The sequence below is a fragment of the Oncorhynchus tshawytscha genome, linkage group LG22 (genome assembly GCF_018296145.1).
Source record: "Oncorhynchus tshawytscha isolate Ot180627B linkage group LG22, Otsh_v2.0, whole genome shotgun sequence".
In the NCBI taxonomy this organism is placed as follows: Eukaryota; Metazoa; Chordata; class Actinopteri; order Salmoniformes; family Salmonidae; genus Oncorhynchus; species Oncorhynchus tshawytscha.
This window is the reverse complement of record NC_056450.1, coordinates 9,014,847-9,042,727: the sequence shown is the minus strand read 5'-3', so window position 1 is coordinate 9,042,727 and position 27,881 is coordinate 9,014,847. Positions and strand designations below refer to the sequence as shown.

Below are 27,881 nucleotides of genomic sequence, written 5' to 3'. Positions count from 1 at the left end.
CACTCGTCAAATGTTTGTGTAGTTTTATCAGTCATCAACCCTCGCTCCTCCCTGTCCCACCCAGAACGTCAGTTCTACCGGTTGGAGGGAGTGTGGCTGACCGAGACAGGCATGTCCCTGCTGCGTAGCATTTCTATGTCTCCCCTACACAAGAGACGTCAGCGGCGTTCCCGCCTGGATATGCTGTGTGGCGACGGAGGGCATGACGGCATTGAGCTACGAGACGGCGAGGGAGACGGGGACGAGGGAAAAGGTGGGTGGACTTTCTGCTGTTCTGTTTCTCTAAGTGACCGGGGTTTCTATAGGAGGAGGATGAAATTGCTCCGTGCCTTGACACTGATCGAAGGTCAGATTTGCCTTTATCCCCTAATGGGTTTCAGGTTCAGATTTGGTGTTGCAAACTGATCCTAGATGTGTGTTTTAAACACCTTCTACCAAAAGTTTTAAATTTATTTAAAAAAAAAAAATGTTTACATTTTTTATATGCTTTGAAAGGTCATCTTGGACCTTCTTGATTTATTGATTTGACATGTATTCTTCAAGAGGTGATTCCTTACATCATGCATGTATTTGTGCACCCGCTTTGGTCTGTCACTTCCTCTGCATTGACCATGAATTTCTCGCTCTCTTGTTGTTCCAGGCTGTGGGGAGCCCATGGAATGTGAGACCGGAGCCCCTGGTGTAAAACAGGAGCCTCCAGGGAGCCCAGACAGAGAGCTGGGAGCAGAAGGAGGTGGTGAGGGGATGGAGGAGGGCCTCCTCAAAGGAGGAGTAGAGGAGACTGACGAGGGGAAGAAGAGGAAGAGGAAACCCTACAGACCAGGTCAGAGGGCACTCTAACTAGACATATTGGTTAAAATACTATTTGTTTATTTTGCGACGCTTTAGCCTCGCTTGCCTGGTACAATGGGACTAAAAGAATAGTCCTAAAAGTGCAGGTCTGGCACACCAGACGGTCTCAATCAAACACGGAAAGTATTTGAAAGAAAACGGATATTATTAGAACCCAGGTCGATCCAACAGACCCCTGTAGTGACATATCATTTGTCACCGCTCTGTGAAGGTCACATTCAAATAAACGTTTATATTTCCCGCAGGGATCGGTGGCTTCATGGTGCGCCAGAGGAAGTGTCACACGCGGATGAAGAAAGGTCTGTTCCCCCATCTGTCTCATCTGGCTGGAGACGGGACAATTACTACAGATGGACGGACGGGAGAGAAACTAGCCCTAGAGGAAGGCAAGTTACAACAGCCACCTGCCGCCATTGTACTGGTCAATCACTGAAATACTTGCATCTGTTGGAGAGAGGTCAAATTCTTCGACGTTTTGTAAAAAAATATATAATAAACTTTACACGACCGCTGCGGAAATAAGTTATTGTTAATGTGCTTTCATGTCTCATGTTCCGGGTTTCAAATGTACATTGTGTCGATGAATGTTTTTATTTGCAACCCAAAACAAAATGTTTTAATATAATTCCAACTCCTGCTTTCAAAATGTGGATTCTGAACATCTGAAATGACACGTGCTGTTTGTTGACAGGGCCCCACCCAGACACACCTATAGATGGCGCCCCGGAGACTAAGCCAGCTGAGGGAGAGGGGGAGCAGGCCAAGAAACGACGAGGCAGGAAGAAGAGCAAACTGGAGGACATGTTCCCAGCTTACCTGCAGGTACATTCTCTCTCACCACCTCTCACCATGGGCTATTCTAAAGACTTCAGTTAGCAACCCAGACACAAATTAAGCGCAGTGGAATACAAAGCATGCTCAATTGAGATTCTCCATTTGAAGTTACTTCTCAGTCCAAGGCTAGACTTAAATCTGTGTCTGGGGAAACTAGCCCGTAAGTGTCTAGAGACCAACTCCCTAACATCAGAGTTATCTATCTCTCTGTGCAGGAGGCGTTCTTTGGTAAACAACTGATGGACCTGAGTAAGAAGGCTCTCCTGGTTCCCCCAGGACCGAGGCATCATGGTGCTGTGGGTCTCCTCCGACCTCCACTGCCCCATGCACCTGGGGACAGACCCACCGCACCTGACGCAACGGAGGCCAGGGAGCGAGCGATGGGGTCTGGGATGCACCTGAAGCAGGAGGGGGGTGAAGGATCCCAGGCTCAGGGCGAGGGAGCAGGGTCGTCTTCGTCCGTTAAAGAACCGAGTTCGACGGACCCTCAAGGCTCCGACACGGAGAAGAATGAAGGTAAAGAGATCACGGTGATGCTGAAATGTTGCGGAATATAAAAGGGATACTTGACAAGCCTAGTGTTCAGGAGCTTATTTTCTTTGGGTGAGAGATCTGTGTGTTGGAGTTGCAGGTGTTTAGTTTTGCCATACGCTACCAGTTTGGTCTTGACGGATGCTTTTCCCCACTAGTCTAACATGCCTCCCGTTCGGTCTCTCTCCCAGGTCTTCCTCAGGGCATGGAGAGTCAGGACTCTGAGCAGTTCTTCAGGAAGGTCCTGGGAACGTCAGAGGGGGCCTCTTTAGGAGGGTCGCTACAGAGCAGCATGATGCCCATCCTGGAGGGAGTCAAGGGGGAGATGAACCGCAGTGGTCTGCCACAGAGGAGCCTCCTCACTGGTACAGGCCTAGAAAGCTCACTTTTCATAGGAAGTATACATGTGGAAATGAGTGTGACGTTGAACTTAAGACATCTCATTAAGAGAAAGGAGTAGAAAATGTGAACCGCGTGATGATATATGGAGCAATAGTTTGTTGTCGTTAAGGAACTGTTAGGCTCATGGTAAAGCAGGACATGTCACTCATACAAGCTGATCCCTTTCAGGGTCACTGCCCTCAGCTGGTGTGATGGAGTCCTTCCCTGGACTCTCTCAGTCTCCGTTCTTCGACATGCGGGACCGGGCAGGTCTGTTCAGTCCAGACGGGGGAGAGGAGAGCCCATGGGCAACCCCCTCCACCCCTGCTACACCCTCCACTCCCCCTACCCCCGGCGAGGCAGATGGAGACGGGCTGTCCTATAACCAGCGCAGCCTCCAGCGCTGGGAGAAGGACGAGGAGCTAAGAGAGATGTCCACCATCTCCCCTGTACTCTACGCAAACACAAACTTCCCCACTCTCAGACGGGACTACCCAGGTGAGTGGATGGAGGGAGATCTTAGTTAAAATGAATAAGTGGCCTTTTCTAATTTTTAGGAGGTTTGCTCTGGATGAGATGGTGCTTCCAAAGTTCTAATGAAATAAAATAAAAAATTATCTCTGAAAATGAACCAAATATCAAATGTTTTGACAGCAGTTTACCGGAATATACAGTACCAGTCAAAAATTTGGACACACCTACTCATTCAACGTTTTTTCTTAATGTTTTACTATTTTCTACAGTGAAGAATAATAGTGACGACATCAAAACGATGAAAGAAGGCAGATGGAATCATGTAGTAACCAAAAAAGTGTTACAAAAAAATCGAAATATATTTTAGATTCTTCAAAGTAGCCACCCTTTGCCTTGATGACAGCTTTGCACACTCTTGGCATTCTCTCAACCAGCTTCATGAGAAATGCTTTTACAATAGTCTTGAAGGACTTCCCACATATGCTGAGCACTTGTTGGCTGCTTTTCCTTCACTCTGCGGTGCAACTCATCTCAAACCATCTCAATTGGGTTGTGGTCAGGTGATTGTGGAGGCCAGGTTATCTGATCCATCACTCTCCTTGGTCAAATAGCCCTTACACAGCCTGGAGGTGTGTTGGGTCATTGTGCTGTTGAAAAACAAATAATAGTCCCACTAAGCGCAAACCAGTAGGATAGCGTATCGCTGCTGAATGCTGTGGTAGCCATGCTGGTTAAGTGTGCCTTGAATTCTAAATAAATCACAGACCGTATCACCAGCAAAGCACCATCACACCACTTTGTCCATGCTTCATGGTGGTAACCACACATACAGAGACCATCTGTTCACCTCTGCGTCTCATAAAGACACAGCGGTTGGAACAAAAAAAATCTCACATTTGGACTTTCCACCGATCTAATGTCCATTGCTCATGTTTCTTGGCCCAAGCAAGTCTCTTCTTATTATTGGTGTCCTTTATTAGTGGTTTCTTTTCAGCAATTTGACCATAAAGGCCTGATTCACACAGTCTCCTCTGAACAGTTGCTATTGAGATGTGTCTGTTACTTGAACTCTGTGAAACATTTATTTGGCCTGCAATTTCTGAGGCTGGTAACTCTAATGAACTTATCCTCTGCAGCAGAGGTAACTCTGGGCCTTCCTTTCCCGTGCTTGATGGCTTTTGCGACTGCACTTGAAGAATGTTCTTGAAATTTTCTGTATTGACTGACCTTCATGTCTTAATGGACTGTTGTTTCTCTTTGCTTGTTTGAGCTGTTCTTGCCATAATATGGACTTGGTCTTTTAGCAAATAGGGCTATCGTCTGTATACCACCCCTACCATGTCAACACAACTGATTTGGCTCAAACGCATTAAGAAGGAAAGAAATTCCACAGATGAACTTTTAACAAGGCAGACCTGTTAATTGAAATGCATTCCAGGTGATTACCTCATGAAGCCGGTTGAGAGAATCAAATCAAATTGATTTATATAGCCCTTCGTACATCAGCTGATATCTCAAAGTGCTGTACAGAAACCCAGCCTAAAACCCCAAACAGCAAGCAATGCAGGTGTAGAAGCACGGTGGCTAGGAAAAACAACCTAGGAAGAAACCTAGAGAGGAACCAGGCTATGTGGGTTGGCCAGTCCTCTTCTGGCTGTGCCGGGTGGAGATTATAACTATGGCCGAGATGTTCAAATGTTCATAAATGACCATTTTGTCGAATAATAATAAGGTAGAACAGTTGAAACTGGAGCAGCAGCACGGCCAGGTGGACTGGGGACAGCAAGGAGTCTTCATGTCAGGTAGTCCTGGGGCATGGTCCTAGGGCTCAGGTCCTCTGAGAGAGAGAAAGAAGGAGAGAATTAGAGAACGCACACTTAGATTCACACAGGACACCGAATAGGACAGGAGAAGTACTCCAGATATAACAAACTGACCCTAGCCCCCCGACACATAAACTACTGCAGCATAAATACTGGAGGCTGAGACAGGAGGGGTCAGGAGACACTGTGGCCCCATCCGAGGACACCCCCGGACAGGGCCAAACAATGCCAAGAATGCCAAGAGTGTGCAAAGCTGTCATCAAGGCAAAGGGTGGCTACTTTGAAGAATCTCAAATAAAAATAAAAAATTGATTTGTTAAACACTTTTGGTTACTACATGATTCCATATGTGTTATTTCATAGTTTTATTCTACAACGTAGAAAATTGTAAAAAAAAAAAACACCCTTGAATGAGTAGGTGTGTCCAAACTTTTGATTGATACTGTATATAATGTAAGTTGTGATCCTCTCTCTTCTCTCTGACAGACTGGTCCAGTCGCTGTAAACAGATCATGAAGATCTGGAGGAAGGTTTCAGCTGCAGACAAGGTTCCTTTTCTGCAAAAGGCCAAAGACAACAGAGCAGCTCAGCGGATCAACAAGGCACAGAAGGTGGGAGTTTAGGCCAGATAATTGATTCATAGGGCCAGCTTCCTTGATCCAGATCAAGCCCACGCCTGAACTAAAAAAATCTGTTTGGAATTTCCAATGACAATGCTTTTAATGCACTTCCAGACTTAATCTGGGTCCAGGAAACCATCCCAAAGCATACGTTTGTCACTGTAAGGATGTCTACATACAGTCTCCTTGCCTTTCTTAACTGTCTCTTCTCTTATACAGCAGGCAGAGAGCCAGGTGTGTCGGCCCATCAAGACAGAGGATGATGGTAGTGTTCGGGTCAAAGGGGAACGTCCAAGCCTGCACCTCCAGATCCCGCCACCCTCAGGTTCTGTCTCCAACCCCTCCCAGCCCAGCTCGGCAGAGAGCCCCTTCCCCTTCCACCCCGACTCGGGTTCCTCTTCGGTTTTCTTCCCCGACGGTCCTCTCAAGACCCCAAGCTCGGCATCGGCAGATATGAGGACAGATCCCTTTGCCAAGCAGCCTCCCCAGTCCCCCCACCCCTCTCACCACTCCCACACCTCCACCCCATACTCCTCCCACCAGGCCGCCTCCAGCCCCATGCAGGGCCAGGCCTCTTCCTCAGGTTACCTCCATCCTGTCCCGCAGGGCCCTCTTCAGGGACGGCCGGCCAGCCTCGGCCCCTTCGACATGCACCCAGGGACCCCCCGGCGGGCCCAGCAGGTGGACCCATTTTTCAGGCCACAACAACAGATCCAGTGTCACCTGCCCCAGTCACAGCAGGGCTCTCAGGAGCACCTAGGCCCCCCAGAAAGCCCTCGGTCCAGGGGTGGAGGGCCTGGGGACTCCCCTCTCTTCTCCCCGCCCCACACCACCCACTATGGAGACCCGTTTCGAGGCCAGCAGCAGGGGATGGGGCGTCCAGAATACGGTTCCTCCCCCTCCCATGTGTCCTCACCTGCCGGGATGGGACAGTACAGGGCTGATATGAGTGGGGGACCCTCTCCCCGCTCCTCCTCCACGGGACGCCAGGACCTGAGTAACACGGGCTCCCCTGCAGGGATGCTGGACTCTGGGGATGGCTTGTTCAAGGCTCCCATGACGCCCCGGATGCACCAAGGGGACAGCGGGGTGGTACTCCACCCTGGAGCCTCACCCAACCACCACTCTGAGGGCTACCGCCAGTCCCCCTCTACCCCGTTTCAGGACCCCTATGCCCAGCCTCCTCTCACCCCCAGACCCCAGTCTGGGGATAGCTGCTCCCCCCTCCCCCAGAGGCATCCCCAGGCCCAACAGGAGTCCTGCCCCAGGGTCCCCTCCAGCCCCCAGTCCCAAGGCAGCTCCCAGTCTCCCCTCACTCCTGGAGCCCTCTCCAACGATGCATTCTCTGTCCAGTCCCCGGCATCCAACTCGCGCTTCCAGTCGCCTGACCCCTACTCCCAGCCGCCCTCGCGCCCCCAGTCCAGGGACCCCTTTTCTGCTTTGCACAAGCCCCCCCGGCCCACCTCCGCTGTTCCAGAGGGCACCCCAAGCTACAGAGGCTCACCTCACCCCAACCAGTCTCCTTCACTCCCCCCGTCCTCCACCCCTGTCGGGGACCCTCTCTCTGGGAAGCCCTCTGGGCCGCCTGGGTTCAGCCGGGGCCCCAACATGGCCTATCAGATGGCCCAGCAGCAACAGCAGCAACAACAACAACAACAACAACAACAACAGCAGCAGCTTCAACAACAACAGCAGCTTCAGCAACAACAACAACAGCAGCTTCAGCAGCAACAACAACAACAACAACAACAGCAGCTTCAGCAGCAACAACAACAGCAGCTTCAGCAGCAGCAACAACAACAGCAGCAGCTCCAGCAGCAGCAACAGCCCCAGAGTCAGGTCATGGGTTCCAACTTCCACTCCAGGATGCCCCCCCAGCAGGACCCCACAGCCCCCCAACCCCCGGATGCACCTCAAACCCAGGGGACTATGTCAGGCGCCCAGGAGATGCCTGACATGTCAACGGTTCAGGATCCTTCACTACTGGACCTCAGCCCCTCTGAGCTGGAGAAGCAGAGACAGGTATATGTTCTATTTGCTTTAACTAGGATCTCATTTATTCCACTATGACTATGGGGCTAATCTTTTAAGAGTCCTTCAACATCACAGTATAAATAATTGTCCCTTATTGTCTTTCTTAGGCCTGATTTAACCCCTGACTGGTGTTTCTTCCTCTGATAGCGACAGAAACTGAGGGAGTTGTTGATCCGACAGCAGATGCAGCGAAACTCAATCCGGCAAGAGAAAGAGGCTGCAGCAGCCAGCAGTGCTGCCCCCTGTTGGCCTGGAGGTGACATGGCAGCCTATCAGCAAGACAAAGCCCGCCGTGCTCCACCACCCTACCCACAGGTACGCTATAATATGTCGAACAACATGTCCGACATCAACTTGCATCAACTTGGGTCAGGCTCAAAATGTTTTGAATCTGAGTGGAACTGGGGAGGTACTACTTAAACCTGTACAATAAGAACACATTTTTGTTTTCCATTTCAAAAACGTTTTCTACGTTTTGCCCTACTGAATATGACCGTGCTAATGTCTCCGTTTGGCTGGTGATTCTCAGCGGTTTCTTAGTATTTTATTTGAATTGCCCTTGACGGGATTGATAAAGTTGTAATTGAATTGAATAGTAGGCCCTTGTTGTTTGTCCCAATAGGACCGTGCTGCTGCTGGTGCCCAGGCAGCATTGGCAGGGAAGATGGATGGTGGCCGCCTGCCACCCCCAGGAACCCCTGCCATGATGGACCCCAACCAGCTCAGGTATACACTCAAATCTCTCCTTTCTCTTCCATCTGTGTTTTCTCTTTCTTAAATGCACTCACAGCTGCTGTACATTGAAAGAAATGACATCAGGAATGATTTCAGCCAAGATAACCTTTTTGTACACATCGCTTTCTCACTGTCTTTTGTAGACAACCAGGGCCCCCCAACCCCCAGGGCATGTATGGTCGACCTCCGTTCCCTGGCCAGTGGCAGCAGAGCCCGGGTCCCCGTCGGTTCCCCCAGCCTGGCATAGAGGGTGTGGGCCCCAGGCACAACCTCAACTCCCCCCTCAACATGCAGCCCGGCATGGACCCCGGAGGACCCCCACCACAGTTCATTGAGCTGAGGCACAACTCTCAGAGGCTGCCCCTGGGGACCCAGTTTCTCCAACGTGGGCCCCAGCAACGGCCACGTCTATATATCCCCCAGCAGCAGGAAATGGCCCCCGGACAGTTTATTCATCATCCAATGCCTCAGGGTATGGACTCTCAGACAGAGGGGGTTAGAGACTCACGGCTGGGGCTACAGCAGGGTGGTATGAGTCTATTACTGCCACAGCAGAGCACTGGCCCCTCACAGCAGCAACCCCATCTCCAGCCCCACACAGGCACTTCCCAGACCGCTAACGCTCCCAGTTCTCACTCTGGGCAGCACCAGCCTTCCCAGGACTCCACAGAGTCCCAGGCTGGAGCTTCAGGGGACCCTAATGTTGATCTCCCCGAGCCCGACCTGGAGGATCCGTTTGCCCCAAAAAGGCTAGGGAATGCCCCCGGGGATGGAGGAATGGAAGATGAGGATGACCTGGCTCTAGATCTAGACCCTGATAAGGGTGACGACGACCTGGGTAACCTTGACAACCTGGAAACCACAGATCCGCACCTAGACGACTTACTCAACAGTGACGAGTTTGACCTGCTGGCTTATACGGACCCTGAGCTGGACCAAGGGGACCCCAAGGATGTGTTCTCGGACCAGCTGCGGTTGGTGGAAGCAGAGGGTGAAACACCAGGTACCTCTGGAGCTCAGGACATCAAAGTGGAACAGAAACCAAAAGTGGAGGAAAACCCCATCTCAAACACGGGGGGCTCCACGTTGTCCACAACACCCCATCCCTCCTCCTCGGAGTCTGCTGACACCTCCAGGATCAAGCTGGAGCCAGGCCAAGCGGTGGTGAAGGATGAGATGGGAGAAGCAGTCTCCATGCTCCTTCAAACAAACAAATCCTCCACTCAATCAGAGAACCAGGGTGCCTCTCTGAGCTCTGTGCGGTTAGGGGGGCTCCCATACCCTCTTCCTGGTCAGGCTGACTCCTTATCCTCTCTGGGGGAGGACCCTTTAGGGCTGCCCGATGGAGGGGGACAGCACTCCCCAGCCGTGGATCTAGACAAAGTCGAGAGCTCTCTGGAAGCCAGCGAGCTTCCCTTGCTGATCCAGGACCTGCTGGAGCACGAGAAGAAGGAGCTCCAGAAACAGCAGCAACAGCAGCAGCTCAGCTCCCTCCACCAGGGGGCAATGAGGGCTCACATGGGAGGCCACCCCAACCACCAGGGGGGTCCTGGACATATCATGATGACCCAGCACCACCGCCCCCAACCCCAGAGTATGATGGGACAGCCAGGTATGGTGCCACGCCCTCCACACCTCCTGCAGCAGCAAAGGATCATGGGACAACCTGGGATGACGCCACAGCACATGGCTGCCATGGCTCAGCAACAAGGCATGATGAGGATAGGGCATCCTGGGGGAATTCACCCAGGACTCAACCCACAGCAGCAGCAACAACAACAGATTAAACAGTCAAATCTGGCTGATAACTTCTTCCCTGATAAAGGTAAATAAATGAGTTCTTGCATGATTCCTGAATCCTTGTTTGAATCATGACGTTTTCCTTTAATACATTTTCCCCGGTGTTTCTGCTTGCTCCGTCACAGATCTAGACAAGTTTGTGACTGACGACGTCATGGATCCCATCGCCAAGGCAAAGATGGTGGCACTGAAGGGCATCAAGAGAGTGTTGGCACAGGACCCAATGGGGGTACCCTCTGGAATCAACAGACAACAGGTCTCTCTGTTGGCCCAGAGACTAGCGTCGGCACCGGAAACAGGAGATCCACAGGGTCAACTCGCATCTGGCCCATCTAAGGTACGGTGTCTCACTTGTCCAAACATAACCAGGACAATATAATGTGTTCATAATATTCATCCTGTAAAGCCGATCATTTGCTGTGGGATCATCAAAACACAATCACACTTGTCTGTTTATCTGATTTATGTATTTTGACAACTTCTTTTATTTTTAGGAAGGGGAATGCAGTGACCCAACACAATCGAGACCCAACCCTCCCCAGTTTGTACAAGGGATCATCAGTAAGTTCTACAAATTGTTCCAGCATTATAATACTTACATATATTTGTTAGTTGATGTATTCCAGTGTTTTCCCAAACCTCCATTTGAGTTACCCCCAGCCATTGCACATATTTGATGTATTCCAATATAAGCACACCTGATTTGAATTGGTCAACGAATCACCCCCCTGTTCTACCTACCAGATGATGCAGAGCAGCATCAGTATGAAGAGTGGCTCCTGCACACCCAGCAGCTGCTGCAGATGCAGCTCAAGTTCCTGGAGGAGCAGATCGGAGCTCACCGCAAGTCCCGCAAGGCTCTGTGTGCCAAGCAGCGCACTGCCAAAAAGGCAGGCCGTGATTTCGCCGAGGCTGACGCAGAGAAACTCAAATTGGTCACAGAGGAGCAGGGCAAGATCCAGAAACAACTGGACCAGGTAGGGAAGACTCTCTGAAAATCTTTACCCCATCCATCCACCCACCCACCCATCATCATGCTTTCCTGTCTTAAAGTAACTGTCCAGTGTGAAATCTCACTTTTAAAAGTTCATATTCTGTTAACTCATAAACAAATTGTGTTGTTGACTCGTCGTGTATTTGTGCCCAAAGCATATATTGCAGAGAAAAAAAATGTGAAAACCCCACCCCAGACTTAAACTGTTGCTATTTCATCATGGAGGATGATGTCATCCTCCCGAGTAAGATGAGCTGGCCAATCTACTCATATACATATTTTTAGTGACCAGTATACACTCACACATTCTGTTGTTGGTACGCCCATGCCTTTCCTACACAGAAAAGCTGCTTTTTAAAGGGAAACGTCAACATTTTTCAACTTGCACTGTTTTCACATATGTTGGGTTGGGGTGGTGCTGTAGATAATAAATATGAATTTGCAGAATTGTGATATTTTCCTTTAACATAATTATCAATTTTTGGAAGGAAAACTATTTCACCCATATTTCTAATTCTAAGTCATATTTTATAGAAATCTGGAAGCACTGGACAGTTACTTTAATATTGGCTCCTGTTAAACACATCTTGTTGCGTTTCAGGTGCGAAAGCAGCAGAAGGAACACACCAACCTGATTGCAGAGTACAGGAGCAAGCAGCAGCAGCACCAGCAGGGCTCTAGTCTCCTAGCTCCAGGGCCCTCCACCCAGGGGACCCACTTGCTCTCCAAGATGCCTGGGCAGATGATGATGGGTCAGCAAGGAGGTATGCCCATCAGAATTCCCCCACAGGGGCAGCCTTTCCTAGGAGGAGGCCAGCACCCTGGAGCTCTAGGAGTCAGATCCCCTGGTCCTCCTGGTGGTCCTCCTGCAGGGTTCTTCCCCCAGGGTCCAGGAGGAGTCCAAGGGGCAGACCAAAGACTTCTCCAGGAGAGACAACACAGGATGCAGATGATCCAGAAACTACAACAGCAGCAGCAACAACAGGCGATGATGCAAGGCCAGCAGCCCATGCCACATCCAGGTGTCCAACCAGGTATGTTGCCACAGCCAAGCGTCATGGGTAACTCTCTGATTAGTCAACAACAACCAAACCTCCAACAGGGAATTATGCCCAACCAGGCCATGGTGCCCCAGGGTATGGTACCAGGACAGGCTGTGGCCCAGCCAGCTCAGACCCTGATGGGAGGGCAGCCTATGAACCAGCCTCCAGGCATGATGGTTGCTCAGCCAGGCATGATGGGGGCCCAGCCAGGCATACAGCAGCAACAGAGGCCTCAGGTCCTAATGGGCCAGCAGGGAGTAGTGGGACCCCCTCAGCACCATGGACTCAGAGGACCCGGCCAGGCCCAGCTCACACCTCAACAACAACAAATCCTGGCCCAGCGCATGTTGGCGCAACAGAAGCTACAGCAGCAGCAAGTGGCACAACAACAGCTCAGGCAACCACCACCACAGGGCTTCATCAGCCAACCCAACCAGTCTCACGACTCCCAGGGAGGACTCTCTCAACCTGCTACCCCAGGTCAGATGGGATCTTCTCCCGCTTCAGCAGGGGGGAGCACACGGGTCACCCCGCAACCAACTGAGGGGCTGCAGCAGGGGGAGAGTGGAATCCTTAGTCCTAGCTCCAGGACACCTCCACAGCAGGGTGGACCTGGACCTTTAACCCCTGGCCAGATGACCCAACCAGGGGCTTCTGGAGAGCAACAGGCGGTAGTGGGACAACAACAACAGCAGCAATACATGGCCCAGCAGCAGCAACAGGCACCACAACAACCTCCTCAAAATGCTCAAGCTGGACATCAACAGCAAGCAGGTTACCAACAGGCTGGCATGCATCCCCAAGTACAACAGCAGCAATCACAGCAGCAACAGCAGCTTCAACAGCAACTCTCTCTACAGCGACAGAGTTCCCTCAATGCTGATCCCTCAAAGTCTGGTTTGGTTACCGTCAAGCAGGAAGGACAGCAGATGTGTTACATGGCACAGCAACAACAGCAGCAGCAGCAGCAGCAACAACAACAACAACAGAATCTTATGCAGCAAGCCCAAGACCCCATTAGACAACAACATGACAATATGGGCCAGATGCAAAATGTGATGGGTCAACAGAACCACCCTGGTCAGCCTCAGCCCGTCCCTGGTATGCCAGGCCACCCTAGTCCCCAGCAACAGGCCCTCATGGCCCAGCAGCAGAAGCAGCAGGCCATGCTGGGCATGCTTAGAGCCCAGCAGCAGGGCATGATGCCTGGCCAGAGGCCTGGGGGTCCACCTGGTCAGATACGCACCCCAGTCAACATCCAGACTATCATAGCCCAGAACCCCCAGCTCCGACACCTCACCCCCAACCAGCAGATACAGCACATCCAGGCCATGATCCAACAGCGCCAGCTCCAACAGCAGCAGCAACAACAGGGCCAGATGCTGAGGCTCCAGGTGGGTCAAGGACAGCCAGGCCAGATGAGGCCCCAGGGGCCACTAGGACCGGGGCAGCAGGTGGGACAGGTCCAGAGGATGCCTGGCGGTCTGGAAGCCCAGCAGCAGCAGATGCACTATGGAGGAGCTCTTGGGAAACCAGGGGGAGTGGGCTCCCCGCAACAACCAGGAATGATGGGCCCCGGCCAACCACCGGGCGTGGTGACTCCTCAGATGCAGCAGCAAGGGATCACAGGACCTGTAGTCCAACAGCAGCAGCCAGGAGCCTCGCCTCAGTACGCACTGAGTGTCCAACAGCAGCAGATGATGATACAGCAACAACAGGCCCAGCAACACCAGATGATGAGAGGCCAGGTACCCATGGCTTGCTCCCCCATGGGGCAGATACGTGGTGGGCCCCCCCAGGGCCGCCTCATAAGGCCCATGTCTCCCCGCCAACCGTTGGCCAACTCCCCTGGTGAACCACAGCGCCACTCCATGGCACAGGCGATGGGAATGCGTCAACCCAACCAAGTCATGCAACACCAGCAACAACCACAGATCCACATGGCTCAACAACGCTTCCAGGGATCTCCCTCCCACGCAGGCTCCCCTGGAGGATCCTCAGTGCAGAAACAGGAAGCAGGCATGAGCCCAGCTACCCCAGGAACGCCGCACTCCACCCACGTTGCCTCTCCGTCTGTAACTGACGGGGCAGCTGTGAAAGGTAGTCCTTACAGTCAGATCAAGGCGTCTCCTCTCAGGTCACCTGGAGCATCCAAGAGTCCCCTGGACTACCCTGGGCTTAAGTCGGGAAGTGGCGACCCAACCCATAGCCAAGTCCCTCCGAACGGGCCTTCGCCTCAGAAGGGTGAGAGTGGACAGCAGGGCCAGCAGCATCCACAACAGGGCTCAGAGAGCCAGGGTGGTCCTCAATCTCCACCAGGCTCCAGAGAGGGTGCTCTGTGTAAAATGACCCTACAGAACATCAAACAGGAGCCCAGAGAGGTGACTTGTGATGGAGAAGGTGGTGGTGGTCCTCACTCTGGGGCCATCAAGAGGGAGGTGACTGGGGAGCCGGTTGGAGGGTTTGGTAACACTGGTCCTGGACCAGGAGGGGACCCCGCAGCCCAAATCCCCAGGACTGAGACAGGACAACAGTTGCTGCAGAAGCTCCTGAGGACCAAGAACCTGCAGCTGGCAGCTCAGAGGCCATCTGACGGCATCCACAACGAGATCAACGGACACATCAACAGCAAGCTGGCCATGCTGGAGCAGAAACTACAGGGGACTCCACGCAACATGGAGGTGAGTCAGATATATCCTATTCGTTATGACTGTTCTCGTTTTTGCAAGGTAGTAAGTAGGTACTAGTCATAGAAATATACTTAGATTGTCATATTTTGATGGTACTAGTCCTCTCAAATGGGGGCGATGGTGCAATTCCTTTCTTCATTGCTTTTGTTGGTCCTCATCACAGGATCTGCAGTCCATCACAAAGAGGGCTCCTGTTGCCAAGGTAAAGCGCACCAACAAGCCTGGAGAACGAGCGCCCCAGTCCCGTAAGAAGAAGAAAGAGGAGGTTGGGAAGAGCACTGAAGCCCTGATGAAACAACTGAAACAGGTAAGAGATGACCTCCGGGGCTTGGTGAATGAATACCGGACCTTTTCTCACCGAAACGTAGTGGGACATTTTAATTGAACGAAAGGGTGTTGATTTTAGTGTATGCTGTATTATTTGTTAACTTTGATTTAAAAATAAATAAACGCTTTCACAAATGCAGTGCATATTTGGTAGGATTCCACTTTTTACAGTAATAGCTAATTTGTCTTTGTTTTGTTTTTTTTGTGACAAAAACGTCAATGTTCTCATTATTTTCATCCAGGGCCTTTCTCTCCTTCCCCTGATGGAGCCCTCCATCACTGCCAGTCTGGACCTGTTCGCCCCCTTCGGCAGCAGCCCAGCCGACGGCAAGGCCCAGCTCAAGGGCTCATTTGGAAATGCAGTACTGGACAACATCCCGGACTACTATTCTCAGCTTCTCACCAAGGTAACTGTCTTGTGTACAGCGTAGACTTACTGTGGTGGTCCAGATTTCCAGCTGCATATTGTTCTTGATGCAGGAGTAACAGTGTCTCTATGTTCTCGTCTTTTATTTATGTGTATTCGCCCTCCCAGTAGTTTTAACAAGATTTTCATATTTGTAGCTTTTGAAGCGCTTTCTTTCTGTTATGAAAAGTGCTATAGAAGTTTAAATGATTATCGTTATTCTATAACAACAATCACTTTTATTGCTCTCAATTATCCCACTGTCCACTGTTTAACCACGGCACCCTGTACCCTTAGAGTAACCTCAGTAATCCACCAACACCCCCGTCCTCCCTGCCCCCCACACCACCCCCCTCGGTACAGCACAAGATGCTCAATGGGACGACTGCTGTGGAGGAGCTGACTGAGGTACAGAAGGAGACAGAGACCACAGAGGACACTATGGGTAAGACAAGGTTTTTATAAAAAATAAATGGAAATAAAGCTATTTTCTGTTTTTAAGGTCGTTCTTTTAAATAAAGACTCACTTCGTCTCACTTCCAAGCCTGTATGTTTTGTCATCCAAAACCCCACAGTAATTTCACGGTCCTTGTTCCTATCCGGCTTGAATGTAAGAGTTTTGTGCAATCAGATTTGATGAGCAGCTGAACAGTCTGTTAATGGCATCTCTCGCTACAATGTGTCTGCAGATTCTGTCACTGAGGAGGTGAAGAGTATGGATATCCTTGCAGCGCTCCCCACCCCTCCTCACAACCAGAACGAGGACATCAGGTATGATATGTAGGGCCTAAATGTTCACTTGTCCTTTTTAAGGGCGGGAGGTTACCGTGGTAATGTGGCTGTCATGTTTGTGCCTGTGAGATTGAGTCTGACTTGTAGCCCTGTCATCTTCTCTTCCCTGACAGTTGAAACTCAAACATTGATAAAACAACCTAGCTTGTGAACTGAAACACAAGGACAAAGTCTCACTTTAGTAGACTTTTGTTTCAAGTAAATTAGACCAACTTTTATGCCAGCCAAACAGTGATGCAGCTCGAGGTGGGATAGGCTATAGGATTTGTAGGTCTTTGACTTTTATGTGATGAATTTGCCAGCTATCAAACAAGAAACAGCCAATGCAGCACTTATTTAGCTTTGTATGTGGTCATACTTGTATTCACAAATGCGAGTGAAATGCTGACACCTTGGAGAGCCCTGACACCTTTACCCGCCAATGCCAAAATCGACCCACATCTGGCGGGTTGCGGGGTGTTCATTTTAGGCCCTGGTGGTATGATATGTCACCTGTCCTAATCCTGTGTTAGGGATGGGCACAGTCAGTCAAACGGACGTTCGTATTCGAAATACTTGCGTGAGCATTCATTTAATTTGTTGAAAGAAATTCATAGCCTTTTCATTGTTAAAATAGGCTGTTGTCTCAGTTAAATAAAATGATCTGTGACACACAAGCTACACACAAGGATATGCCATGGCGTTTGAAATCCTTCATTTAATAAAAATTGACTTTTGACTTTATGATGTGCGCCCCCCATAAAATGACATCCCTTATCGCCTACTCCGGTTTCAAGCGTGTAGTTTGTTGGCACTACAGTCAGTGGCTCCATGTGTAGCAACGTGAAGTGGGAGCTCTCTTATCAATGCGAAATGGAATACAAATGACACAATTAAGTTCTCTAAATGTGTCGGCTACAACAAGCAACCGACAGGTGGGCTGCTGTTTAATCTGAATGGAGTTGTTGTGGACGAGGATGGGGAGCGCAGTAAAATAGCCTCGACTAGCCTAGCTAGCTAGCTGGCTAGCGAACGTCTGGCTATCTTAGCTAGCTTCTTTACATTGATTTGATGCAGTAAAGGCGGGCACTGCCAAATGGGATGATGGCATTTACATTTGTCTGACTAGTGCTTGTAGGTGGCTACTTTTTTCCTCTCTTCCCCCCTTGGGATCACATTGTTGTTACTGTTTTGAGCTTTTCCTCAATAGTTTGAGGAGAACCATTCTCTTTCTCTCCGGAGTAGCTGCCTCTGGCATGTATAGTATCCGCCCGTCCCATACACAGTGTGGCCTTGACCGACTGTGTTTTCCAGGATGGAGAGTATATGTTTTGCTCTCTATACTGAAAGAACTACTCCGATAATAATGAGTAGTTGATTGCGAACGCTACCTTACTTATATCTTTCAGGATGGAGAGTGACGAGGACAGCGACGCTCCAGACAGTATCGTCCCAGCGTCCTCTCCTGAGAGTGACCTAGGCGACGAGGCGCCACGCTTCCCTCGCCTCCGAGAACCCAAAGAGGAGGAGATGGAGAGAACCATATCCCCTATCATACCACTCATCCCCCGCACTGCCATCCCAGGTAGGTCCACTACACAAGCTTCTGATGTCATAAATAATATAGGCCACTTATTGACAATGCACTTATTGTAAGTTGCTCTTGAGTGTCTAAGAGCATTGCTAAATTGCTAAAATATTTCAAAATGCAAGCACAAAACAAATAATTGGACTTGCCAGTCCACGTCATATATATTTTTTCTTCCCCGTGTCCAGTGTTCCCAGAGAACAAGCCGTTTGAAGCAGCGGCCGACAAGTTGGCGTCTACAACCAACCCCTGGGACAAAGCCAAGAGCAACGAGGTGGCTGTGACCTTCACACTGACCTCCGCTGCAGCCAAGGTTACTGAGCTTAATCCTCTTCCGTCCCTCTACACCCCTTTTCTGACCCCCTATCATTTTCACTTCAACCCATCTCCTATCTAGCCTGGTCCCAGATCAGTTTGTGCTGTCTATACAGATATGGGTTGAAACCGATATGGGACCAGGCTACCTCCTATCTGAACTAAACCATGAAAAAAAAAAAACAATTTGGCTAGTTATGATCTTGATGGATGGGTGGGTTGGTACTTCTCCAGAATCTGAACCATGTAATGGTGGCTGTGGCTCAGCTCCTCCACATGCGGATGCCTGGTTCCTATGAGGTGGCTTTCTCTCCCAGCCCGAGCAGAGCAGGAGCCTCAGGACCAGGGAAAAGCCCCGAACAACCAGGTACTGGACCGCCAGGTGATTTCTATTACATTTCTCCTCACAGTCAAGTCCCAAATAGAATGTAGCTACCTACTAAGTAGTGATTTAACCAGAAACTTAAGATTTAGGGAAGAGGATAAGCTGATCCTAGATTTATGCCTAAGCTTAATGTTTCTCTAGGTTGAACCCCCCCCCCCCTTCCATCTTAAATTCTTAGCTAGATAAAATAATTGGCGAAACAGGAAAGAAAATGGTCAGATATATTGAAGAAACCAATCATCTAATTAGCAAACTCTCCCTTCAGGTGCTCTGTGTGTGAAGGCTGGTGGTATAGATGGTAGTTCAGCCAGCCAGGACGCAGAGTGGCTCAGACAGTTTGATGTTTCTCTGCCAGGCTGCACTCTGAAGAAACAGGTGGACATCCTCTCACTCATCAAACAGGTAAGCCACATTCTCTCTCTTTCAGGGATGTGAATATCCCTTATTAATCAGAAAGTTCCTTTTCTGATATTCCTCCAATAGACAGGCCTGTTCCTCAGCCAAAACATCCCTGAACAGCATTGCTCCAGACTGGCAAACCCGAAATGGATGGCAATCAATGGATTAGGTTGAACATCAAAATATGTTGAATCATGCTTTCTTGCTTGGGACATGTTAAACGAAACAGCGTATTTACTGAATACCATATCAGTAGTGTACTACATGCAGCTCCTAATAAAGTACTGTGAATGACTTTATTGAGCTCATTACACACACAAAAAAGGTATATTGCGTGACGCCCGTGGGGGGAAAAAATTGGTGTGCGATCAAATCATGGGCTGGACTTTATTGCACCAGTGCCACCAGGGTAAAATGTTTGTTTGGAGGCCTGCTGTACAGTCTCCCTATGATACAACCCTATATATTTATTAGGGGTGTAACGATTCACCGATACGGATTTGTCCCCGATTCAAATGTTTAAGATGGGACTGTATTGATTGGCGGACCCCAAACCAATCCGAATGTAGCATGCATCAGTCAAAATGCATTTTGATTGAAAACATTACGAATTGTCAATAAAAAAAAATTGCTCATTACTTTCTACCTTCTGAAAATACCTCATATTTTGTGACAACTGATATGTTGCCCTTCAGTGTCAAACTGAGCATGTAACTGTGTTTGCAGTCATAGATCGATCTGCAAGTCATTTTGCATGCTGAATCACCCTAGGGACATCCGTAGCCTAGTCAATTTGTGCACTGTGCCCAGCTTCAGCCTGTTCCTGATCTGCGCTGCACCTTCAGCGTTCAAGTGCTAAAATGGCTTGCGTGACATTAGGCTTTATTCGTTGAGTGACAACCTATGTCATTTGCTAGGTTATTATCTATGAGCTGTTGAAAATGTGTGTTTTACCGGAATAAAAGTAAGCTACCGGAGACACAAGTCTCATCTGGCTACACCTGCTGAACCGGGCTTACAGTGTCTTTTTATTTAGATGGTTTCAGGTTCTACTATAAGCAATAGCTAAGTCAGTATATGTGGTCATTTTTAGATAAGGTTACAGGGTAACGTTGATAATTTCATAACAAGGAATCACATGTGCAAGGTGCACGGACTAGTCAAAGCAGGAAGAGGAAAAAGAAGCTGACTTAACTTCCAAACAGTCAAAACCTTTTGATTTTGAGATGGGGGGTGAAATCCAAAGTTGTGCTATATATCCATTGGCTATGTCATAGATCATGGCTGTCCCCTTGTAATCTGATGGTGGTAGATGCCGAATCTCCCTTATGGCTCAAATCAGGTGCCTACATATAGTGTACAACATAGACATACTTAATTTACACACACAGATTGCTTTGAGTGTCTGGAAATGGAGCTATATAAATCATATACATATACAGGTTAGCTACAGACCTTTGCACATGTCCTTTTTTGTCAAATGTCAGGAGATTCTTCAACATGTTAATTTCTCTCTCAGGAGTTCCCCGAACAGGAGGACAAACCGGTTCAGCACTGTTACACCACCAACGTGTCTGACCTGGATGTCCGCCATCTCCCCGTCATCCCTGTCCAGGATTCCCCGCCCTCCTCTCCCTCTCCTCCTCCTGCTCCTCCTAGTGAACCTGAGCCTCCCACACAGCCAGCCTCCCCTTCCCAGCCAGCCTCCCCCTCTCAGCTAGCCTTTCCCTCTCAGCTAGCCTTTCCCTTTCAAGTTCCCTCCAGCCCTGCTCAGACCACCATTCAGGTCAAAACGGAGCCTGCCACTGTTCAGATCAAAATGGAGACTGAGGCTGAGGAGGCCATCCTTCCCCCTCCTGACCCTGTCCTTGTCCCCGACTCTGACCCTGGTGCTGACACTAAGGCTCCTGTTCTTGACTCTGCTGATGCTGAGGCTCCTGCTGCTCAGGCGGACTATGATGCCACGACGGCTGACCAGCCAGCCCCCCATCCCCAGGACACCCCCACCTCCCCCAAGGTGAAGCACCGCAGCAGGCCCCTCTCCCCCGACCCTGAGGAGATGGTGGTCCGGCCCAAGGTGAAGAAGTGGAAGGGCCTCCGCTGGAAACGTCTCCAGATCGTCATCACCATCCGTAAAGGAGGCTCCAAGAAGGAGAGCAGCCGTGGGGTCTCCGAGCTCATGGAGCGTCTCCGCATCACCCTGAGACCTGACAAGCTGCCCCGGGACAAACGCAAGTGCTGCTTCTGCCACGAGGAGGGCGACGGCGCCACGGACGGCCCCGCCAGGCTCCTCAACATCGACGTGGACCTGTGGGTTCATCTCAACTGCGCCCTGTGGAGCACGGAGGTGTACGAGACGCAGGGAGGCGCGCTGATGAACGTCGAAATGGCGCTGAGGCGCGGGCTCCGCACCCGCTGTGCCTGCTGCCAGAAGACGGGCGCCACCAACAGCTGCAACCGCCTGCGCTGCCCCAACGTCTACCACTTCGCCTGCGGCATCCAGGCCCGCTGCATGTTCTTCAGGGACAAGACCATGCTGTGCACCCAACACAAACTGAAAGGGCCCAGCGAGGAGGAGCTGACGGGCTTCTCCGTGTTCCGCCGGGTCTACATCGAGAGAGACGAGGTCAAGCAGATCGCCAGCATCTTACAACGCGGCGACCGCATCCACCTGTTCCGCGTAGGCGGCCTCATCTTCCACGCCGTGGGCCAGCTGCTGCCGTCTCAGATGCAAGCCTTCCACTCCCCGACCGCCATCTTCCCCGTGGGCTACGAGGCTACCAGGATCTACTGGAGCACGCGGGTACCTAACCGCCGGTGTCGGTATCGTTGTCGTATCAGCGAGACTGAGGGAAGGCCGCTGTTTGAGGTACGGGTGCTGGAGCATGGACAGGAGGACCTGCACTACCGCGACACCAGCCCAGAAGGTACGTTCTCTGTCCCCACACCCAGAGCCTGCTCAGGCTGCCTCTGTTGAAATGTCCAATCACAGAACTGACCACAGTTTGGGTTAATTTGTCTAAATTGCCATTGATTTGGAAATTGAGTTGCCATTTTTTGGGGGGTAATTGCATCATTGCACCATTGCAACACAGCCATGTCCGTAATTAAAATGGAATTGACTCCATCGCTGCAATTTACTAATCTGGTCTGTGACCATGTCCTGTGTTTTTCTGCCTTCCCTCTAGGTATCTGGGACAGAGTGGTTAAGTCTGTAGCTAAGCTGAGAGAAGAGTCTGCCATGCTGAAGCTTTTCACTGACCATGTGAAGGGAGAGGACATGTATGGCCTCACGGTCCACGCCGTTCTGCGCATCACTGAGTCGGTAAGAAGTCCTTTCCCGAAATCAGAATCGCCATTTGGCTTTTCCCTCCTCTGTTCTCATTGCTTCCATGACACCAAGTCCTGTGTCTCCAATAACACACACTATTGCCCATTCGGTGCCCTACTTTGCACTACAGCTCTGGTTAAAAGGAGTGCACCGCAGAGGGAATAGGGTGCCATCGGAGGTTTGGATCATGCTTTTTCATCCTTGACTTCACTAACATCCTTTGTGTTACGTTATTAGTTGCCTGGAGTGGAGAGCTGCCAGGACTATGTGTTCCGATACGGTCGCCACCCTCTGATGGAGCTGCCGCTCATGATCAACCCCACCGGCTGCGCCCGCTCCGAGCCCAAGATCCTCACACACTGCAAGAGGTAAGACTGCAGTATAGTCCTCCATGTAGATGACATAGATATGATAATATGCTGTAGAGATTAACTTTAGTCTGATCAAGATCCTCACACACGGCAAGAGGTAAGACTGCAGTATAGTCTTCCAAATAGATTTATAGTTATAGAAAATAGTAATAAATAGTGTACTAGTATAGAAGATATAGGTGATCTAGATATCGATAAGCAGTGGTTGTCAGCTGATTTTGCACTCGGGACCCAAATAAGACCAGATTGTCTCAGTCGCAACTCAATAATTGCATTTCAATTCTTTGGGGACAAAATGGTCAACTTGGAAACAGCAACTTCTTTGAATGCTATATTGATAGTAAATGTAGCAATATATGTGACAAGAGAACAACATTCCCACCTTTTCCATTGACAATAATCCATTTGGCCTGTATTCTTGATGACACATTTTAGTTAGCTGACTGGTTTGAGACACAACATCAACCAAATCTGCTGCTAATAGCTCTATATAGAAAATTCTAGATAATTGAAGAAATTGTTTTTTCCAAAATGTTCATTATCATTTCTACACACATTCTATCTGGCTTTAGTAGTGTAAGCTCAGACTGGAGTAATTTTTATCCACCACCAAAAAAATAAACATCCTAAAATATTTATTTTACTCAGACACCAGCAACCCATTTGAAATAGATAAGTGGTGTAGAGAAACTAGCTGTGTGGTCTGTTAGTAGTTGTTTATAAAGTTGTTAGTTCGGGCCCATTCTGATTGGTCAAAAAGAGTGTTCCATGCATTATACACAATAATGAGGGCGCTCTCCCTCACTGTTGACCTAAATGTCCTAAAAAAAGAAGTTTTAAAAAAGTGTTTCATCGAATGTTCTAATGAGGAGTGACACTGAAACATTTCTAAACTGAATGACATGATGACTGTGCAGACTGACTCTGATCTAGTTCTGTGTCTCTCTCTCTTAGGCCTCACACCCTGAACAGTACGTCCATGTCCAAGGCCTACCAGAGCACCTTCACCGGCGAGATCAACACCCCCTACAGCAAACAGTTTGTCCACTCCAAGTCCTCCCAGTACCGGCGCCTGAAGACCGAGTGGAAGAACAACGTCTACCTGGCCCGGTCCCAGATCCAGGGCCTGGGGCTATACGCTGCCAAGGACCTGGACAAACACACCATGGTCATCGAGTATATAGGAACCATCATCCGCAACGAGGTGGCCAACCGCCGCGAGAAGATCTACGAGGAACAGGTGGGTGGCTCTCGAGTAGTAACAGTCTTTTGTCTGTTTAGTTCCCCTCCAGGCATAGCTGTGATTTGAATTGTAGATTTTACACAAAAACTTAACCAAAGGGTGAAAAGACCGATATAGGTTGTAATATTTGTTCAGTCACTGTCTGTGGATTGGAGTGTTTTAGAATGATTTCTCTTCATGCTTGTTTTCTTCTAGAACCGTGGGATCTACATGTTCCGCACCAACAACGAGCATGTGATCGATGCCACTCTGACTGGCGGCCCAGCTCGGTAGGTGTTGGAAGTGTACTTTCTCTTTTTTTCCCCCTATTGTGTCCCGGTCTCACCCTCCTGTTTTCCTCTTCAGCTATGTCAACCACTCCTGTGCCCCCAACTGTGTTGCCGAGGTGGTGACGTTTGACAAAGAGGACAAGATCATCATTATCTCCAGTCGCCGGATCCCCAAGGGAGAAGAGGTGAGACCACAGAGAACCCTGGTCAATATACAGCTTCCTTCACCAATTTAAAAGCCCTAAACTGTCTCTTTGGGGGTCTTGGTTGTGTTACAGTAAAGCAGTGTGACTACTGTTGATGTAATAGTGATATTACAGCACAGTGTTGTTGTTGACCCTCTCTGTCTCTTCTCCTAGCTGACGTACGACTATCAGTTTGACTTTGAGGACGATCAGCACAAGATCCCTTGCCACTGCGGAGCCTGGAATTGCCGAAAGTGGATGAACTAAACGAACAGGGAAAAACAGAGAGGAGGAGGAGAGAGGGGGGAGTCCCTTCTTTCTCCTGGGTGCCAGAACAGAACACTCCTGCTGCGCCAAAGCCTATAGTCTTTAGAACTACTTACCCAGTTCATAAGCTGACGAACGAGGAGGGAAATATAACCTCCAAATCAATAAGACGAAGACGTTTGCATTCACACCTGTAGCCAAAGGTTTGAAGAGCATTACTGATTCTAAACGCAAACAAACCCACCTCTATTGACATCCAGCCGAATGGTGGGACAATCTCTTTGTGGATGAACTGTGTCCTCTGCCAAAAGCAACTCTTTCCTCTACCTACCTACTGCTCCCCCCTTCAACAACTATGGCTGGAATACAATCCTCTAAACCTACCAAATGTTCTGATTCTATGTGATATCAATACTTTCTTAGGACAGATCTCACCTAGAGCTTTGAAGAAAGAAGCCATTTTAAGTACTAAGAACAAATGAATGCATTTTTTTTTTTAGGGTCTTACCTATCCTATTCTTCTCCCCCCGCACTCCCCCTCTTCCTAACCTAACCCATAAGGAAAAGACACTCTCCCGTTGTCATTGGTGGAGATTGACTCCCCAACGTGGATATTATTGGCTAGCTAGACAATCCTGAAGACAGTGGCTCTGAGTCTGTATAGAAGAACTATGTATCGCTGATGGAGACGGGAGTAGAAAGATGTCTGATACAATAAAAGTTGACCTCTAGAGGCACCAGACATAAAGGTTTTATTGGCCTGACTGACTAAAGGAGTTTATAAAAGGTGGGTTAGTTAGACCCCCAGTCTACCTCATTGATCTAGTGGGAGTGACTGCTTACTTTGTATAAAAACTGCTACTGTGGAAAAGGGGGAAGAAAGGGGTTGGTGGGAATGTTTTCATTAGGCTAATAATATAGCCTTCTCGGACAAGCAGGGAAACTTAACTAGCAGCCGGTTTGCTCTATCTATTCTATGCTGATTTTACCATAATGAGCCAACAATATTACTCCTCATTAATTATCTATACAGACGGAATAAATTATATGATCATTTTTTTAAAAGATATCCCATTAAGATCAATCACAAGCTTAACAGGTATCACAAGATGACTCCTGATCATCCTGGATTTCATGTTGTTGCCCTTCTGCATATTTATAACACATTTAGACATCATGCTTTTTAGTTGACTGAATGCACAGTAACATCTAACCTTGCGTTCTGGAGGACTGAGCGAGGGATTGGTGCGTCAACGCGTAAAGCGAAGCAGGATCACTGCGCTAATTTAATAAGTCGTCTTTGGCAAGACGATCAAGTTCAACTAATGAGTGCGAGAAGTGTAACGTACGCTTGCTGCTTTATTCCTTCTGGTCACACGTTAAGCAGAAAGCTTGCGGGTAATAATGCAAGACTACTATCCCGTTTGTGTTCCACCTTTTAGTCCTTGAAATCCCATCTGCATTTTTTATATTTTCTTTTCTCGAATGACGTCAACCATGAATCTAGCATCTTCCTCTCTATATCATGTAGTGGACTGTTGTAAACTTTTTTACTGTAGTGAGTCTTTCTCTGCCTGGCCCTGCCTGTCTAACCACACCACAGCTAGGTGTGTTTCTAAAGATCCCTGTGTTGTGGTTTTCTAGTGGTAGTACGGTCTTTTCTATACTGGAGTCTTTAATCAAGGGCAGGGGAAGACTTGTCAAAAACAAACAAAAAAAAGGGCATTTTTCTTTTTTTAAATGAAATTAATAACAAAGTAGATCTTCAAAGGGGAGAGTTCTGGAGTCTCCATGGTGATGTCCCCTCTACCCTGACCTAAAACCTCACGTAAGAAAAATGCAAAAGTGTACAAACTGTATATATATTCTATAGGGGGGCAACAAACTCTTTATCCAACCCCTTTTTAAATCAATAAAAATCTAAAATTGTAGAGAAATAAAATTGATGAAAGAAATCAACCACTGGATATCATTTTATCAAAGATTATGCTGTGTGTGTGTGTATATATATAAATATATGTAAAATGGAGTGTTTTTGCATTTACCTGTTTTCTATTAGCATTTTTTGCTATAAGCTTTCAAAGACAGTTTGTTAAAATAGGTATGTGAAGATGTCAGGTCTTGACTTGGATGAGAAGCCAAGAGTGAAAGAATGTTGTAGATGCATAATGGAAAGTTGTCAAGATTATTACAACAATGAGAAATCACTTGAAGGGTGCATAGCATTTGTGTATTTATGTCAAATTGTTCATGTATTTGTTAATTTACTTTTAATTTATGCTACTAGTCAATTTTACCAAAACCTCTCTCCCTTGGTCACAATTTGATCATTAGTATACGGAAAATCTTTAACTTCTCCCTGGCTAGGATATTAGTTAAATATGATTGGTGTTTCATCTTCCCTATAGAAGTGAATGTGTTGGTATACCTTGTGAAAACAGGCTACTCGGTCTGATGTATGTTATGACTAAATATTCAAAGTTAACCCAGTACTTACCTGAGAATAAATTGCACTCAATAGTACTTCTCTAAAAGTGGTAGATATTGGTAAAGTATGAGTCAGTGCTATTTTTTTCTTGTCCTGTTTATTTGAAGGGAAGATCATTAGACATTTTGCCGCTCACTGGATTTTAGCCTAAGTAACTTCTTCCTACCTTCTATCATGTTTGAATATCTAATTTAAGTTCTCTGCATATCTTAAATTAAATAAAGAGCTTGCTAAAAGTTTAACTTTTTTTACCTAACTTTTTAAAAATGTTTTACATCTGTACAGCTGAGCTACTTTAAGGGAATATGAATAATTTTTATTGTATGTGGCATGTTTTGTATGGATATAATTTTGAATTGTACATAGAACGACAGAGGTTTTCTATACAGCCCCCCCTTCCCCCATCCATTTGTCTCTGCTTTTATTTCTTTTAAAGAAAAATAAAATGCATTTTTAAATATTTGGAATCTTATTTTCATTTAAATAAAACATGCGAATTGAGACTTGCATGCTAAAGTGATACTCAGACAACTAATACAAAACTTGTATTTTAATGTATATCACCTACCATATGTACACATTTTCTAACTAGTCCTGAAAAGAGTAATTTAACATGGTGTTTGAAATATTGAGGTGTACAGTATGAATAGGACAGTTGATGGTAAAACAAAAAGTCCCATGCTAAAACATGGAGAGGAATATTTGACATTTGGTTCTCATGACAA

At 48.4% G+C, this 27,881-nt stretch overlaps 1 protein-coding gene across 5 annotated transcripts in view; it reads left to right on the top strand.

Annotated features, from left to right (window-relative positions):
- The window catches only part of kmt2d (lysine (K)-specific methyltransferase 2D), a 40,256-nt gene extending 12,638 nt beyond the window's left edge, over positions 1 to 27,618 (top strand). For 2 of the 5 annotated variants that reach the window (XM_024383951.2, XM_024383952.2), the window contains exons 20-50: positions 65 to 253; positions 641 to 823; positions 1,098 to 1,238; positions 1,544 to 1,674; positions 1,902 to 2,202; positions 2,409 to 2,582; positions 2,788 to 3,096; positions 5,382 to 5,506; positions 5,735 to 7,537; positions 7,697 to 7,864; positions 8,172 to 8,275; positions 8,428 to 10,109; positions 10,210 to 10,421; positions 10,579 to 10,645; positions 10,829 to 11,061; positions 11,680 to 14,802; positions 14,975 to 15,118; positions 15,381 to 15,545; positions 15,842 to 15,989; positions 16,234 to 16,315; positions 17,725 to 17,900; positions 18,092 to 18,216; positions 18,453 to 18,600; positions 18,869 to 19,005; positions 20,522 to 21,929; positions 22,191 to 22,327; positions 22,571 to 22,701; positions 23,638 to 23,944; positions 24,143 to 24,216; positions 24,293 to 24,401; positions 24,576 to 27,618. In XM_024383951.2, the coding sequence (XP_024239719.1) occupies positions 65 to 253; positions 641 to 823; positions 1,098 to 1,238; positions 1,544 to 1,674; positions 1,902 to 2,202; positions 2,409 to 2,582; positions 2,788 to 3,096; positions 5,382 to 5,506; positions 5,735 to 7,537; positions 7,697 to 7,864; positions 8,172 to 8,275; positions 8,428 to 10,109; positions 10,210 to 10,421; positions 10,579 to 10,645; positions 10,829 to 11,061; positions 11,680 to 14,802; positions 14,975 to 15,118; positions 15,381 to 15,545; positions 15,842 to 15,989; positions 16,234 to 16,315; positions 17,725 to 17,900; positions 18,092 to 18,216; positions 18,453 to 18,600; positions 18,869 to 19,005; positions 20,522 to 21,929; positions 22,191 to 22,327; positions 22,571 to 22,701; positions 23,638 to 23,944; positions 24,143 to 24,216; positions 24,293 to 24,401; positions 24,576 to 24,668 (12,329 nt within the window). In that variant the 3' untranslated portion in view covers positions 24,669 to 27,618. The remainder of the gene's footprint in view (positions 1 to 64; positions 254 to 640; positions 824 to 1,097; positions 1,239 to 1,543; positions 1,675 to 1,901; positions 2,203 to 2,408; positions 2,583 to 2,787; positions 3,097 to 5,381; positions 5,507 to 5,734; positions 7,538 to 7,696; positions 7,865 to 8,171; positions 8,276 to 8,427; positions 10,110 to 10,209; positions 10,422 to 10,578; positions 10,646 to 10,828; positions 11,062 to 11,679; positions 14,803 to 14,974; positions 15,119 to 15,380; positions 15,546 to 15,841; positions 15,990 to 16,233; positions 16,316 to 17,724; positions 17,901 to 18,091; positions 18,217 to 18,452; positions 18,601 to 18,868; positions 19,006 to 20,521; positions 21,930 to 22,190; positions 22,328 to 22,570; positions 22,702 to 23,637; positions 23,945 to 24,142; positions 24,217 to 24,292; positions 24,402 to 24,575) is intronic. The other 3 variants (XM_042303668.1, XM_024383954.2, XM_024383953.2) reach the window with 3 other exon arrangements.
- The last annotated feature ends 263 nt before the right edge of the window (positions 27,619 to 27,881 follow it).